This window comes from Lepus europaeus, chromosome 15 (assembly GCF_033115175.1).
Source record: "Lepus europaeus isolate LE1 chromosome 15, mLepTim1.pri, whole genome shotgun sequence".
In the NCBI taxonomy this organism is placed as follows: Eukaryota; Metazoa; Chordata; class Mammalia; order Lagomorpha; family Leporidae; genus Lepus; species Lepus europaeus.
In genome coordinates this window covers 24,717,016-24,735,081 of record NC_084841.1, presented here as the reverse complement: position 1 = coordinate 24,735,081, position 18,066 = coordinate 24,717,016, and the positions used below count along the sequence as shown (strand labels likewise).

The following is an 18,066-nucleotide window of genomic DNA, read 5'->3' as shown; positions in this document are numbered from 1 at the left end:
ATGTCACTCACGATATGCAAAATGCTGCAGATGTCATGATGATATAAAGATGTCTATATGCAGCCTTTACACTGAAGGATAATACAACCACATAAGGGAGATAGATACTTTTTTTAAAAAATCCTATATTACAAGGAGAATGAGAATAAGTACAGTGAAAGCCTGCAACAGAATATATTGTATATAGTATAAATATTAAGAGTTACACAGATAACAGTAGAATATAACTTGGCACATGATATAAGGATATCTTGTGGTAACTGTTAGATAAAAGACATTTAAGTGCATTATGAGGAAATTGCTTAAGAAAACAATATCCTCAAATTGACTCTGGAGTTTCGGATTACTGATCTGGTTGATTGCTTCTGAAATATACCTACTATAATGAATGTTCTGAGGATTTTCTAAGCCACAAAATTATGATTTTAAGAAAACACAGTATCAGTTCTCTCACTGTTATCTCTTGTCTGAACCTAGAGAATTTGGGCTTTCCTGAAGCCGATGTGAACGTTAGTTTAACTGGTCCCAACAGGAAGCAACATTTTAAAGTTAGGTTAAATTTATCTCTATTGTTAAGTAGCTACAAAAGAATGAGCTGAAAGAAATTCTCAAAGTTCTCCTAAATTCTACGTAAGGTTTATGCTTAAATTAACTCTAAAAAAATCAGCACATCGCAGTGCTTTACAACTAATGAAGCTGAAAACACCTTCTTTTGCCTTTATCGAGAATGCTTTTAGACAACAGGTCAGTGTTATTCCTATGGTCATGACTTCAGTGAGAGTGCTACTGCTTTCTCTTCTCCAAAGTAGTATTAACTACTTCTCTGTAGTGAAATACAGATCACCTTAGCATTTTGTCCTTTAAGTTGAACAATTCTAATTTTTCATCTTCATGGTTTTTCAATGCAACATTTTTTTTCTCCTTGGCATTCTTTCCAAGTTCACTGCCCTCCTTAACACACAGGTTTCTAACTGGTTTTCATAATCTAGGAAGGTTTTGATTTATAATAGTAATGAATGTTTGAAAATGTAGCCAAAGTATGGGTAGGGTTTACTGTACAATACAAATATTATTTACTGAAAAATAAATCCTAAGATAGTATGCTACTTAATGGAGAAAACATAGAAAATTATGTCATGCTAAAATAATTCCTGAAGGCAATCTGCTTTGATTAGGGCTGCATCAGTTAGGATAGGCTAGACAATAGTGTGATAACAAAAAATGCAAAATCTCAATAGCATAACACAGCTCAAATTTATTTTTTTGCTCATGCTCTGAGCAGGCAAGTAGCGAGCTCTGCTTATGATAACAGGCAGACAAGACATCCAGATTGGGGATTCCATCTGTTTTTTTGTTTGTTTGTGTTTTGGATAGGAAGTAGAGCAGCCGGGTTTCGAACCGGCACCCATATGGGATGCCGGCGCTTCAGGCCAGGGTGTTAATCCGCTGCACCACAGCGCAGGCCCCCATGGGGATTCCATCTCAACAGTGGTTTCCATGATCACTTTGGCCAGAGTTATGCAAGGGTATGCACCATCTCTAGAAGTTCTGCTTGGAGCTAACTTGTATCAGTTTCACATTTTATTTGCTCAAATAATTCACATGGCTTTGTCTAGTGGAATAGGACCTGCAGTCTTACCAAGAAACTAGCACAAGAGGACTCTAAATATCTGTAGACAGTCCAAATAACTATCAGAAAGAACTAATCTTTTAGATTCACCCCAAATGATGGAATAATAAAGCAATGTATAATTTTTCTGAACTCACCCTAAAGAAATATGGTGAATGAAAGAATCATTGCCAGATTTCTTGATTAAAATGATTGAGTCATCATGTTTACAAAATACATCATTGGTGTTTGACAGATGAATACAGACAATTCAATCACACTGATTATTTTTACTAAAAATATGCTAGCTCAGCTGAGCATGTCAATTAAAATTAAAATTACAGATTGTAAAAAAGAAGATCAAGAAGGAATTCCCACCTGTTTCTGATTCCACTGAAAAATAGGGCTGTCCCTGTAGGATGCTATAGACAACTTTAGCACTGTTCCCGTATGTTGGATCATCAGCATCAGTAGCAGTGACCTGGACAACAAATGTGCCTGCAATGATAGAAACATAAACTGAAAACAAATTAAGGGCCCATTATGATCCTTGATACACACACATGAAAAGGAAGCATGATCTTAAGTTTGTCCAAAATTATCACATTCAAGGGAATGAAGAATGGGACTAGGATGCCAGGTTAAAAATCCTTAGATCCTTCACTTTGAAAGAGTGTAATCATAACATTTGTAAATACCGTAAGGATTAGGCTGAAGAAAAACGTGGCAGTGAGCATGACTTTGGATGGGACTGATTTCAACCCATCTCCCATAGTGGGATTTGGCTGGACCTTGCCACAGTGACTCTTTCAAATTATGCAGACTAAGTCCATTAGAATCTTGCATTACTTTGTCCATAGGAAATAGTTTAGGAGTTGTCCAAATAAGAGCCAGACATGAATTTTCTGGAAATTCTATGCTATTGCCGTTCTTTCTCTTGGACTCGAATGTGCTGATGTGAAGCCACAAATGCAGAAACTATTTTGTGATCTGAGAAATACCAGCCAGAGAACAAGGCTGAATAGGATAGAAAATGACAGAGAAACAGCTAGAATCAGGTCAAATCATGTCCCAAGCCCACTTTCCTTTGGGACTTAAGTAATAAATAATCAATAAATACTTACACTATTTAAATCAGTTTGAGTTTGATTTCCTCTTACTTGCTAATAAAAGCATCCTAAATGAGAAATGTATCTGATAATTCTAAAAAGTAGAAGACTTTGAGCTTGTAAGGAGAGTGTTGGAGTAAATAAAAAATTAATTGGGACAGCAGTGCTTAAACGTGGAATCTATAAGATGATTATAATTATATATACAGAGAAGGCTCTATTGGATTTTAGATCAGCTGATGTTAGGAACTAAAGTTGCTTAATAACCATCAATATATCATTAACTTCCCTGAAATTCCATGGGAATTTTCATGTGCATGCTTTTATGTCCATTCCATTGAAGAGATGGTCTCTAGATTTTATCTGATTCCCAATGGGGTCTGTGAATTCCCAGAAGGATAAAGCCCAGGGCCTGCATTGTGGAGTAATGGGTAAAACTGCTGCCTGCAATGCCTGCATCCCATATGGGTGCTGGTTTGTGTCTCAGCTGTTCCACTTCTAATACAACTCCCTGCTAATGCCCTGGGAAAAGCAGTGGAAGATGGCCCAAGTGTTTGGGCTCCTGATAGCCATGTGGGAGACCTGGAAGAAACTCCTGGCTTCTAGCTTTGGAATGGCCCAGCCCTGGCTGTTGTGGCCATATGGGGAGTGAAACAGCAAATGGAAGATCTCTCTCTATTTCTCCCTCTCTCTCTGTAACTCTGACTTCCAAATAAATAAATAAATATATATATTTTTTTTAAAAAGGAGAAGGCCCTTTGATTAAGGTCATTTTATAGCTGAGTTTTGATATTATAAGCCTGCTGCTAGAGTTCTCTTGTCTATGAAAAGGACAGGGAAGTTACTTCTAGGGAATATTGAAAATTTTACATTGTTTTTAGATTATTTAACCAATTTCATTCATTAAACAAATAGATTGTACTATGTCAGGGTTAGGTGCTGTGGATGTGTCATGCTGATTGATGCATAAGACAGAGCACCTGCTCTTGTAATTTATCAAGGGAGGTAGGGAGAATGAGAGTACCATATGGAGAGCCAATAGAAGTCAGCAACACCCAAGTTCATTTGACATTGATATAAAGTTGGATTGCTTTGGAATATGATTCTGTAGACATTTTAAGTGCCTATTAGTTGCCAGATACTGTACTAGAGCCCTGCACCTACTTTCTCATCTATTCCTCATGATAGCCCATACAGGGGGGCGTTTGTTTTCTATTTTTCATAGATACAGAACTGGAGGATCAAAGACTAAAGGATCTGAGAAATCAAATAATTTGCCCAAGGCTACATGGCTTGGTATGAGTAGCGTGAGTTTCACATTTAGGTCTGTTTGATACCAAAGTCCATTTTTACCCTCTTGGTGCTGTCTTACTGCTTTTAGGTAATTTCTTTAAGATGCCTACATATATTACAACAATGGCATGCTAATTTATGATGATGATGAATATCAACATCGCCATGTCTTAGTGCACATTGGAAAAGAGATTCCTCTTCCTCAAGATGTTACTGCCACTTTCCCCCAAATATTTGCCATCCATAATTAATCCTATAATGACTTCAAAAGTGAATTGTAGCCCCAGAGTTGTGCAGTGCACAATCTGCTCATCTGTTAACAGTTTCCCTGGGCGGTGCTAATGGCCACACTAGCCTTCTAAGTAAGAGGAAAAAAATATTTTTTCCTAATAAACTGTCTTCTTTAAGAAATTTCACTCACCCCTCTTTGTTTGATAAATGGCTTTTATTTTTCTAACAAAATGTAGTGGTTTCCAGTCATGAAAACAGCAGTTTCTTCATGAGAAAAATTTAGCTGTTTTATAGTCATTTCCATGGGTTGGGTATTTTCCAAGTCTTGCATCTGTGAGCTGGATCTGAATGACAGAGTCGTAGATGTGTAATTTAAGTCCTTTTGACTTTGATGGAGTGAAAATACAAATACACAAGTTCTTTTATGTAAGTAGTTTAGAATTTGTTACAGCCGCCTATGAAGTATTTTATGTGGCTAAGAGTGATGTTAGTAGGATTGTAGGGTTGTTTTCTCCTAATTTAAATCCTGTCTACCTTCTAACTTAAATTTATGCACAAAATTTAAAATTCATAGCAGAGTTGTATGTGAAATATTAACTTGGCATATTAATATCATGACAATGTCTCACTTTCCACCTATACATTGTTTATGGATTCTTACAAAAAGGTTTTTTTAGTCTGTTTCTCAAATATACAGTCAATTAAAGTCACCATCACTACTCTTTTTATTTTTTAAAAAGTTGAGATTATTTATTTATTTGAAAGATAGATAGATAGATAGATCTTCCATGAACTGGTTCACTCCTCAAATGCCCACAATAGCCAGGAAAGGGTGAAGCTAAAGCAGGAGCCAGGAATTCTATCTAGATCTCCCACCTGGGTAGCAAGAACTCAAGTTCATTTGCTGCCTCCCAGGTGCATTAGCAGGAAGCTGGATGTAAAGTGGAAGTATATTCTATTCCAGGCACTCCAGTATGGGATGTGGGTGTCCCAAGCAGCAGCCTAACCCCTGTGCCACAGCATCTGACCCGCATCGCTGTTTAGACTGGACTGCAAATGCATCCTTGTGTTTTTCCAGTGAGGAGGTACTCGCTTTGAGCCTCATACCAGTGAGGGAAGATGAAAGAAACAGAGAGGGCCTCTGTCTCATACTGCAAGAAACAAAGATTTAGGGTGTGAGAGAAAATACTCTAGACAGGCTTCAGCCTCACCTGCTGTTTTTCATACCCACATCATTAGAGAAAATTCTGTTGTCTTAAAAAAGTAACAAAATGAGACAGGACTAATATTAGAACGTATGGTGCACTTAATAAAGGACACCCGTAGGTTGTTTGAAATACGGTACCTTTGGAATTTAGCATCGAAACTCTTTCAACTCCTTAAGTTTGATCCTTAGGATTCTTTACTCAGGGGTTATGTGAAGAAGACCAGTTTTTGTTTGAAATCATGTCTCACTCACCGACATCAGACATTTCAGGGACAGTGGCCGTGTAAACCTCCTTGGTGAAAATTGGTTCATTGTCATTGATGTCATGGATCTTGATGATGAATTCAGATTCGGGCTCCACGGGCCTCCCAGTCTTTCTGTTGATAGCTTGAGCGCGAAGGATGTAAACGGGTTTTTCTTCCCTGTCCAGCCTCTTGGTGGCCTGTATGTCGCCTGTGTTTTCATTGATAATGAAGAGATCTCCTGCTCCATCTCCTGAAAGGATATATTTAAGTGATCCATCTCCTCTATCCTGGTCTGAATGTAACTAGTGTAGAAAAAAAAATTAAAGAAAGTAAAAGTCAAGCATGTGATCCTAAAACTGCTTTTCTCTTTACCATACATGCTAACTTTCATTCAATCCTTTGTAAGCCATTGTTTTTTTCCCCATTGTTTTCCTATTTACATAATCCCTCTCTTGCAAATGCCATTCATTTATGAATACATTTCTTTATGATATTCAAATGCTTCAGAACCAGAACAGAATTTGGGGGAAAATTAAGTAATCCTTTTTATTTTGAGGTACAAAAGATTAAAAATTACAGCAATAGTAACATGACCAAGGATATATTAGCCTGGTAGGAATGAAAGTATTTTTATTTATTTGACAGGGTAGTCGGGGGAAGAATCTTCCATCTGCCCACAATAGCCCTAATCCAGGAGCCAGGATCTTCATCTGGGTCTTCCACGTAGTTGGCGAGGACCCAGGCACTTGAGCCATCACCTGATGTGCGCTAGCAGGAGGGTGTGCATGAGCAGGAAACTGGATGGGAATTGGAGGTGGGACTCAATTCTGGGCACTCTGGTATGGTATACGGGCATCCTAAGTGATGGCTTAACCTGCTGTGCCATAATGCTCACCCTTAATGGAACTATTTTTGTTACAGCTTTTAGATTTTACTAATATACTCTCCTCCTTACTTGTATATATGCAAACATATTATATAAGTGATATACTATCGCAAAAGGACTTCAATTTCAGAATCAGAGAGATCTGGATACACTCTTCTTTTACACTTCACTATCTTGGTGAATTTAGGGAATGTCTTTAGTGATGGAGATTATAATCCTTTTTCTGGGAAGATGTGATGTTTATTCATTTATGAAATTCAACTCAAAACATTGGAAAAACATTGTAACTGCTTTTACGGACAATGCCTCAAAAGCTAACTGACTAGATCATCTTCAAGGTCACTTGGAAGAATAATATTTAACATTCAGATTACAGCATGAGATAGGAAAGGATCTCCTAATAGTAAAAACCATCCTAAAATGGAAATGGTCTACTTATGAGGTAATGACTTCCCTGCTTTTGCAGGAAATCAATCAGAAGCTCTGATGATTAACCTTTTTCTGTCAATGAAATGGGTCTGGATGAAGGATTGAAATAAATAATAGGACCCCAGGGAAGAGGAAGATGATGATAATAACTTGGACAAGAAGTCCATATTTTCTACATTAAATGTTATTTTCACAGCATTGAGGTCTTGGTACCTTAATTTCTCTTTTCCTACCTAGTAGAAATTCAGGTACTATCTTACAGGTTTTCCAATCATCTGTTATCTATAATCTATTCAGAAGTTTTCAAAATGTGCTTTTTATTGAGGAAGACCACTCATAGGTATCAGTGACAGCAGACAAGTTAATTTGTTTCAGCTCCACCCGAACAGCAGGTGAGTTGTATCACAGCAGCAGGCAAACCAGCTCTGTGTCCCTTGCTTAGTACTGCACGAAATGCTCAGCGTAGCATCTGCCGATGATGCGGGCAGGTCTGTAGCCAGTAAGCGGAGAGGAACTGAGGAACTGCCAGCACCCACGTCTTGTGCTCCCCAAACCTCACCTCCTTCATTGTCCAGCATGACTTTAGGCTTGGCACACCCATTCCCCATCATGCCTCACTTCCCATCGTGCCTAAGACGCCATGACACCCACCTAGAGAGGACTACCTGTGTGCTGCAGGAGACACACAGAAAGGCGCACAGAAGCAAGCAGTACTCAAGCCCCACCCAGACTCCACCCCTTTTGAAATTCAAGTAGGCACTGCCCCGCCACACAGACACCTCTGAAAATAACTACTGAGACTCACGGGGCATAGGGGGCTCACACAGTTATCTAACCCAGCCTTTCTAAAAGTGTATTTTCTGGAATGTCATTTATACAAAATGCCGAGGCAGAGTTCCGTGAGCCAATACGTTTGAAAGTGCTTCATATTCTGCCTCTTTCTTGGAGTCACAGTTCATATATTAAAAATGCTGTGAGTGCCAGCAGTTCGAAACTATACTTGACTTTGTTTAACATAGCTTTCTACAACTTTCTTGTTTAAAGAATCCTTTCTGGGTGTGACCTACATTGATATCTGCAATAACTAGTTTTCCAAGAAATACTCTTTGGAAAACATGAGCTAATTTAATCCATCCTTATAGAGTTGGAAAACCTGAGACTCCAGCTCATGTCATGTTTCTGAAAATCACACAACTCATGTGAAGGGGCCGGAGGATTAGAATATGAAGACAAGTAGAGATGTTGCAGTGAGTTGGTGCCATTTGTTGTTTTTGGTGACAGAGAAATTGTGCCCAGTGCCACCCAGCCACAGCTAGTTAATTGCCAAGTTTGGGAAACAGAATATTATTCATACAGTTAGTTGTCTTGAAAGCAATTTGGCATAAAAAATGGAAGCTAAATGTGAATGGAGAGGAAATTGCTTAGAAGTGAGACCAATGCAGTAAGAAGCGTAAAACAAGAGCACTCCATGATTTGTGTAATGCGATATGCTTTGGAAACCATGAAGACACACAAAGAGCCACCGGGGAAAGTTTAAGTCTCCCTTGTCAAATTCTAATGACTGAAGAGCACTCTTAAAAAGCTATTTCATTAACTCATGAGTAAAACAACCGATGTCACTGTCCTTCATTTCGTTGCTCCCGGGCAGCCATGGCCAGCAGCCTGGCACGATGCAGAGGGCACTGCACCCCAGTCCTACAGGTCATGTTCTTTCTCTGTCACTCACCAAGTGCAAGGCCACAGCAGAGTCAATTAACCTCCGTGAGTCAGGATCCATACAAAGATAATAAGAGCTACAAGGCTGTTGTCAAGATCTAATTAGAGACCATGGGCAAATACTACATTAATCACCATGTAAACATGCAATAAAAGCACACTGTGTTTTATAAATCATAAGCGTTTTCCAAATTAAAGATATGGCTACTATCATTAGCTCTTGGTTCATAATCTGCCTGTTGTTGCTCTTGTTTTGACTTTGAGAACTTTGTTCTGAGGACTTTGAAAACCTAATTTCACATACACATGATATCTCGAAGGTAAAATCTGTTATCCAAAGCCAGTATTTGTCTACCTGGTGGCAAGTGCTGTCTTTAAGGTGATTTATTATATTCCGCATTGCACTAGATTATGGACTCTCCTTGGCTGGTTCTTTCATCACTTTCAATATGTAATTGTTGCACACTTAGTAGGTGAATACCACATCTGGTCACAAGATTTATTCAGGTAAAAGTAATCAGAAACTTATTTTTAGCTGTCAGCAGAGACCATTTGGATGACTTATAGAACAAATACCCAAGATGACAGAAAAGCACAGAGCAGGTGCCAAAAGAGTGTGAACAGGGGCTGTGTTGAAGATCACGATTCTGATTTATCAATATTTGAAAACTAGTGGGAAAATGCATTGCTCCACTCAGGCACTGTCTGATACTAAAACAGTTTAACCTGCTCTTCCCTTTCTTCCCCCAGAGTACATTTTCTGGGTCTGACAGTGCACAGGGCAGAAACCACCATGCGTCTCTTCAAATTTTTCCCCCAAATCCCCTCGTCTTCCCACGAATCCCCCTGGGGCCGGCTCTTTTCTCTATTCTTGGGGAAAAGAGGAAACATAAGACACCAGTGCCCGTGAAAGTAATGGTGACAACCAGACATTAGGGGTTTATTGAGCACTTAGATTTTAATTAGATTTTTTCCTTTTGTGATGTCATTTGTCATGGCCACTGTAAAAGACAGAAGTTAAACAACAACAAATAAAAGGTTGGCGGCTGCCCGAGGCACATTTTTGCTAATTTCAGTTTAATGTGACTGTTCCATTAAGTTTAATCATCTGGTTCACTTCTAACGATTCACTATCAAGTAGAAATTAAGCACTTTGCTCAGAAAGTCAGCCTATCACCTGTGGCTCACAGGGTTTTTACTTTTTTTTGTTTGTTTTTGTTTTTCTGCTCCTGTACCTGAAGAATTTTGTGCCAGAAGGAGCTCTTAGTCCCTGTTTTCTTCCTCTGATAGCTTTTTTTTTTTTTAATAAAAGATTCAGCATTGGTGAATAAACACATGCATTTGTGGTTGCAGACACTGCCCAGTGGAGGGCGGCAGCAAGTGGCAGCAGCATCTTTGCCTGCTGGGTGCTGTGCCTCCCTGGGGACAAAGCATCCTTCTACCTGGTACACGCACCTGGTACAACACCAGTTCTACAGACTTCTAATGGTCTACGAAGCCAGCTACCATTTCCTATGTGTCACCAAGTCACTGTCTGGCTCAGGGACCAACAATGTTCCAAGCAAATGTATTAATCTAAAATAAAAACTACCCTAGATAGCACACACAGGCAACGTATGTACAGCCTGACGGGGCTTAGGGAAGCAGTATGGACATGGGCAGGCAGGGAGCCACTGAGTGGGGAGCTGAGAGGCTGCCAACAGCCTTTGTGCTGCAGCCCTGCAGTGCCTAAATCCCCATCTCCTTCTGTGCCCATCCAGCATGGCTGCAGGTTAGGCATAGTCATTTGCCATCATGCACCTGAGCCTCACGTCCCCTCATGCATGAGATGTCACACAATACTACGTATGGAGGCAATGACACCTTCCTGGAGATCTCCACATGTATTAAAGTCCTGCACAAACTCTGCCTCCCTTGAATATTCAATTAGGGCACTACCCCCTACCCTCCCTCTATCCCTAGCTTCCCACATTTACATCTGAATGTTTTCCATTCCTTAAGAAAATCTTTCCTTCCAGTACCTCTATCTATGGCTCTGATTTGAATTCTTTTCTCACGGGAGACAAGAACTGGGAATACACCTAGTTGGGGATGTTGTTCCCCACAACAGTACATGATGCTTGGCCAAAACGAATAATGGAATTAAAGTTAATGTATTTGTAGAGTATACTACCAATGTAATGTGGACTTTAAGAAATGTCTTGGTTGTAAATCTAATATGTCACAGGGAAATCAGAGAAGAGTTGTGGGGAAAAGATGCTGTGTGGCATTGCAGTAGACAAAGTTGTTAAAGTTGGGGGGGGGACACCTTTGTGTTAAATCAAATGAATATTATTTTAAGTTAGGAAAATATAACTATGATCAAGTTTGCCAAATTGAGACTTAACTGAATTAAGTGTATATATATTACATATAGTTTGCATATATGTGCAAACATATCTTTCTGTATGATGCATGCATACACAGTGATAACAAACTCATTTAGTGTGAAGGTGGAGAGAACTTGTTGGGTATTTATGTCAGTAAGAAATGGACCCCTGCATGTAATCCTTGATAGGATTTGAAGTTAGTTCTATTTTAGAGATTATAGGATTAGGTAAATAAAGATATCTTTTAATAAAATTTCTGAATGCCTATTTTTTTTGGTTTTTAAAAATTTTATTTGTTATAAATAAATATATATATATATATGTATTTCATATATACAGATTTAGGAACATAGTGGCACTTTCCCCCACCCCCCTTCTTCCCACACTCCAATCCTTGCCCCCCCAGTTCTCACTCTTAATTATTACAAAGATCTATTTTAAGTATACCAAATGATCATATAATTAACCCTACTCTAAGTAAAAGAGTTCAACAAATAGTATGAAGATAAAACAAAACAAAACAAAAAACACCAAAAAAACACTCTTTCTCAATGGAAGAGACAAGGGTTATAAACAATTATTGAATCTTAAAATGTCTATTTCACTCCAATACATTACATTTCAGATACTCTATATAGTTATCTTGGATCAGGGAAAACATATGATATTTTTCTTTTTGGGACTGGCTTAGTTCACTAAGTGTAATGATTTCCAGATGTGTCCATCTTGTTGCAAGACAGCATTTCATTTTTTTTTTAACAGCTGAGTAGTACTCCATAGGGTGTATATACCATGATCTTTTTTTGAAGATTTATTTATTTATTTAAAAGTCAGAGTTACACAGAGAGCGAAGGAGAGACAGAGAGAGAGAGAGGTCTTCCATCTGCTGGTTCACTCCCCAATTGGCTGTAATGGGTGGAGCTGCGCCAAGCCAAAGCCAGGAGCCAGGAGCTTCTTCTGGGACTCCCACATGGGTGCAGGGGCCCAGGGCCCTCTTTTGCTGCTTTCCCAGGCCATAGCAGAGAGCTGGATCGGAAGTGGAGCAGCTGGGTCTCGAACCAGCACCCATATGGGGTGCTGATACTGCAGGTGGCAGCTTAACCTGCTACGCCAAAGCGCCGGCCCCACCATGATTTCTTTATCCAGGCAACAGTTGATGGACATCTGGGTTTATTCCAAATCTTACCTATTGTGAATTGCACAATGAACATGGGGGTACAGATCACTCTTTCATATGCTTATTTCTTTTGGTTTGGGTAAATTCCCAGTAGTGGAATGGCTAGATCATATGGTAGGTCTATATTCAGATTTCTGAGGTATCTCTATACTGTCTTCCACAGCAGCTGCATCAATTTACATTCCCACCAACAGTGGACCAGGGTACATTTTCCCTCACATCCTGACAAGCATTTATCATTTATCTGCATGAAAGCCATTCTAACTGGAGTGAGATGAAACCTCCTTGTGGTTTTGATTTGTATTTTCCTGAGGCTAGTGATCCTGAGTATTTTCTCAAGTGTCTTTTGGCCATCTGAATTTCCTCTCTTGAAAAATGCCTGTTCAAGCCCTTGCCTATTTCTTAATGGATTGTTTGTTTTATAATTATTGAATTTATTGAGCTCTTTATAGATTCTGGATGTTAACCCTTTATCAGTTGTGTAGTTTGCAAATATTTTCTCCCATTCTGTTGGTTGCCTCTTCACTTTGCCGAGTGTTTCTTTTGTAGTGCAGAAGCTTCTCAGCTTGATGTAATCCCATTTGTCAATTTGGCTTTGACTGCCTGTACTTCTGGGGTCTTTTCCAAGAAATCTTTGCCTATGCCAGTGTCTTGCAGAGTTTCCTCAATGTTCTCTAATAATTTGATGGTACTGGGTAAGAGAGTTATGTCTTTGATCCATTTTGAGTGAATTTTTGTGTAAGGTGTAAGGTAGGAGCCTGGTTTCATGCTTCTGCATGTGAAGATCCAGTTTTCCCAGCACCATTTGCTAAAAAGACTGTCCTGGCTCCAGAGATTGATTTTAGCTCCTTTCTCAAAGATAAGTTAGTTACAACTTATGCATGGATTCATTTCTGGAGTTTCTATTCTGTTCCATTGGTCTATAAGTCTTTTTTTTTTTTTTGTCAATAGCAGGCTGATTTGATTATAACTGCCCTGTAATATATCTTGAAATAAGGTTTTATGGTGCCTATAGCTTTGTTTTGTTGTATAAGACTGTATAAGATTGCTTTAGCTATTCAGGGTCTCTTGTGTTTCCATATGAATTTTAGCATCCTTTTTTTCTAGATCTGCAAAGAATGTTGATATTTTGATTGGGATCACATTGAATCTATAAATTGCTTTTGGTAGTATGGACATTTTGATGATGTTGAGTCATCCAAACCATGAAGATGGAAGATTTATTCCACTTTTTAATGTCTTCTATTTCTTTCTTTAGTGGTTTGTAATTCTCATCTTAGAGATCTTTGATATCCTTGGTTAAATTTATTTCAAGGTACTTAATTCTTTTTGGAGCTATTGTGAACAGGGATGATTTTTTAAAAAATATTTATTTATTTATTAGAAAGGCAGAGTTACAGTGAGGTAGAGACAGAGAGAGGGAGAGGGGGAGGGAGAGGGAGAGGGAGAGGGAGAGAGAGGTCTTCCATCTGCTGGTTCACCCCCCAAATGGCAGCAATGGCCAGAGCTGGGCCGATCTAAAGCCAGGAGCCAGGAGCTTCTTCTGGGTCTCCCACATGGGTGCTAGGAACCAAGGACTTGGGACATCTTCCACTTTAAATGGGACTGATTTTTTAAGTTCTTTCTCAGCCATGACATTGTTGTATATACAAAGGCTTTGATTTTTCATATTGATTCTATATCCTGCCACTTTTCTGAACTCTTTTATGAGTTCTAATAGTCTCTCTGTGGAGTCTTTTGGATCCCCTGTGTATAGAATCCTGTCATCTGCAAATAGGGATAATTTGACTTCCTCCTTCCCAATTTACATCCCTTTGATTTCTTTTTCTTGCCTAATAGCTCTGGCTAAAACTTCCAGGACTATATTAAACAGCCATGTCAAGAATGGGCATCCTTGTCTGGTTCTGGATCTTAGGTGGGATGCGTCCAGCTTTTCCCCATTCAATAGGATGCTGGCCATGAGTTTGTCATAAATTACCTTCATTGTATTGAGGAATGTTCCTTCTATACCCAACTTGCTTAAAGTTTTCATCATGAAAATATGTTATATTTTATCAAATGCTTTCATTGCATATATTGACATAACCATATGGTTTTGTTCTTCAGTTTGTTAATGTGATGTATCACATTGATTGATTTGTGAATGCATACTAGGGATATCTCCCACTTGGTCAGGGTGAATGATATTTCTGAGGCGTTGGATTCAGTTAGCTAATATTTCGTTGAGGATCTTTGCAACTGTGTTCATCAAGGATATTGGTATGTAGTTCTCTTTCTCTTTTGTATCTTTTTCTGGTTTAAGAATTAAGGTGATGCAGGCTTTATAGAAGGAGTTTGGGAGGATTCCCTACCTCTCAGTTGTTTTGAATAGCTTGAGAAGAATTGGAATTAGTTCTTTAAATGTCTGGTAGAATTCAGCAGTGAAGCTGTCTGGTCCTGGGCTTTTCTTGTTGGGAGGATCTTTATTACTGATTCAATTTCTGTCTTCATTGTTAGTCTGTTTAGGTGTTCTATGTCTTTATGATTCAATTTTGGTAGATTATATGTGTCTAGGAATCTATCCATTTCTTCCAGGTTTCCAATTTGTTGGCATACAGCTCTTTGTAACAATTCCTGGTGATTATTTTTATTTCTGTGGTATCTGTTGTTAACATTTCCTTTTTCATCTCTGATTTGATTGATTTGTATCTTCTCCCTCTTTTTTTGGTTAGTTGTGCCAATGGTGTATCAAGTTTGTTTATTTTTTCCAAAGAACCAGCTCTTCATGTCACTGATTTTTTGTTTTGATTTTGTTTATTTCTTCTCTAATTTTATTTATTTCCTCTTACTGATTTTGGGTTTGATTTGTTATTGTTTTTCTAGGTCCTTGAGAGGCATTGATAGCTCATTTATTTTCTACCTTTCCAATTTCTTCATGTAGGCACCCATGGCTATAAACATCCCTGTTAACACTGCTTTTGTTGTATCCCATAATTTTTGATGTGATATATTGTCATCTTCATTTGTTTCCAGAAGTTTTTAATTTCTCTTTTGACTTCTTCTGTTCACCAACTGCCTATTTTACTGTGCTGTATTTGAATGTTAATGATTTAGTGTGAGTTAACTAATTTGTGCCTGATGATTATTTTGTACATTATGCTGATTATTTTCACAGGTTGAAGGCAGCATATTGTGACAGGTTTCCACTTGTGGTTCAGCTGGGCACATGGCTGTTCAGCCTTGTGATAAAGTTTTCATGATGGAATGTACATGAACACGAAGCTTCAGTGTTCCCTGGCTTAGCCAGAATTGGCTTACTTTAGACATTGTTTTTTCTTTTTCCCACAGGCTACCATGTAAGTGAGGCAGTAACCTGAGGCATTGGCAAAGCCACAAGTGGAAGGAACTTGGGTTCAGAATAGCTTCCTACCTGACCACCCTGTAATGTGAGATGGTAATAATAATGAAAAATAAAATCTGGGAGTGGGTGTTTAGCCTAGCCCTTAAGATGCTCCTGTTCCACATTAGAGTGCCCTGGTACCATTTCCAGCTCTGCTTGTTGGTCCCAGCTACTGCCAGGGCAGACCCTGGGAAGCAGTAGTCATGGATCAAGTGATTGGGTTTTACCTTCCATGTGGGAGACCTGGATTGACTTTGTGGCTTCTGGCTCCTGACTCTGGCTATGGCCTTGGGCCAACCCTGGCCATTGTGCACATTTGGGGACTGAATCAACAAATTGAGATATATGTCTGTCTGTCACTCCCTCTATGTCTCTACTTCTCCTGTAAAAAAGTCTAAAAAAATTGTACTTTAGTTATACTTTTGAGATTTTTCTTTCATTGTTGTCGCAGAAGTTCTGTTTTTACCTTAACTCAGTGGGTCTAAAAGTGTGGTTCCTGGACCAGCAGCATGGGCGCCACCTGAGAACTAGTTGTCTCCGGAATCAGAAACTCAGTAGGGGAGGGAGGTGGGTAGCTCAGCAATCTGTGTTTTAAGAAGCCCTCCAGGTAATTCCCGTGAGTGTTCAAATTTAGAATCACTGCTCTAACTAGTAAAGCAATAATGGTTAAAAGCATAGACTTGGACAGGTGAAAGAAATAGGTGTAAATTTAGGATATATACTAGTTGTATAACCATGGGAGAACTTAGTTAACCTCTCCAGATATCATTTTCCTTATCTATATGATAGAAATAATAATAATAATGCTTAATTTACAAGTAGATCTCTCTGTGAATAATAAAATCATATATATACAAAATGCTCAGTAATGGGTCCCTCTCAGAGAAAGTCTTCAATAGAGTACTCTTGCATTCATAAGCATTCAGAAGATGGATATTGAAAGTGAAGATTTGGGTCTGAACTTTGACTCTTTGTTCTCTTGATCTTCCTTCTGTCATAACAGAACCTGTAATTGACTTGGCCAGCTATGCCTTGTATACCTGCTCCTAAAACCCTGGTGTCTTTTAAGCTTGTTCCTTAGGTCTTTCTCTTTCCTCATTTCACATACACACCCCAATGAGATCATCTGTATGTTTTCATGGATTCAGCTACCATCTATTTGCCATTGATGTCCAAATTGATACATAACCCCAGGGAAGACCATTTTCTTGAGATCTGGAGTCAAGGATATAATTGCCTCCCAGGCAGATCTCTTAAGTCATTTACACTCAGTGTGTCCCAATTGATAACTTGATTTACAGATGTTTCCCTACTAAATTGCAAAGCTTCCCATTCACTTCTATATTCTGAGCACCTTAAGTACTGGTGCACTACAGATCCTCAGTAGTTAATGATGAATGAATGTTGTAAGGATTACATTAGACAATGTATCAGTGATCAATAAAGGTTTGTGGCATATAGGAGACAATCAATACATCTTAGTATTTTCCATTTCCTTTCTTACTTGACTTTAGCATACTTCAATATATCAAGAATATATTAATACATTCCTAGGATTACCATATGATACAGAAATCCCATTTCTAGATATTTACCCAAAATATATGAAATAAATGTCAAAGAGAAGCTTCGATGTTAATTGTAGCATTATACACAATAGCCAATTCATTGGAATCAACTTAAGTATCCATCAATGGATGACTGGACAAAAATGTGTTATATATAAACAGTTAATAAAAGAAGCAGTTCTGTCATTTGTGACAATGTGAATGTAATTAGAGAACATTACACTAAGTTGTACACAGAGAGACAGTTGCTCCATGTTCTCACTTACATGTGGAGTCAGTGGCACCTGGACTCCTAGACACAGAGAGAATAGTTGTTGCCAGAGGTCAAAGGGTGAGGGGAATACAGAAATAATACCCAAGTCTACTACAGGAGAAGTAAGTTTTATTTTTATGTTTTTGAGATCTTTTACCCAGTGTTGTCAGTATAGCTAATTGTTATGTACTGTGTATTTCATTGTTGCTGAGAGGGTGGGTCTCAAATGTTCTTGTCATAACATCAAATGATTGAAGTGGGGTGGTTGGTTGGATTGACTTGATCTTTCCATGTTATATTTAAAAAGTGATATCATGTACACCATAAACAACTTGTATATGTACAAACAAGTGTACAGTACACATTCTTGAAGTTGCCAGATAATTTATCAATTACTACAAAACATATGGTCCAATATGAACCATCTGGGGGGAATGATTGAATTTACTGCTTTAGATCTGAATAGTTTATTAACCAATTAAACTTCAATTAAACAATAAAACTGCATCAGACTTGTTGATAAGAACAGACCAGTTATAAGTCCACTGAGTTCATTGGCCATTATAAATTCACTGGGTTTGAAGTCAGAAGTCAT

General features: G+C 38.5%; 1 protein-coding gene across 2 annotated transcripts in view; it reads right to left on the bottom strand.

Annotated features, from left to right (window-relative positions):
• CDH6 (cadherin 6) overlaps positions 1-18,066 on the bottom strand; it is a 60,942-nt gene that overhangs the window by 25,844 nt on the left and 17,032 nt on the right. Inside the window, exons 2-3 of one of the 2 annotated variants that reach the window (XM_062211758.1) lie at positions 5,702-5,996; positions 1,988-2,107 (exon numbers count right to left, since the gene is read on the bottom strand). In XM_062211758.1, coding sequence (XP_062067742.1) covers positions 1,988-2,107; positions 5,702-5,996 — 415 coding nt within the window. The remainder of the gene's footprint in view (positions 1-1,987; positions 2,108-5,701; positions 5,997-18,066) is intronic. The other variant, XM_062211760.1, reaches the window with a different exon arrangement.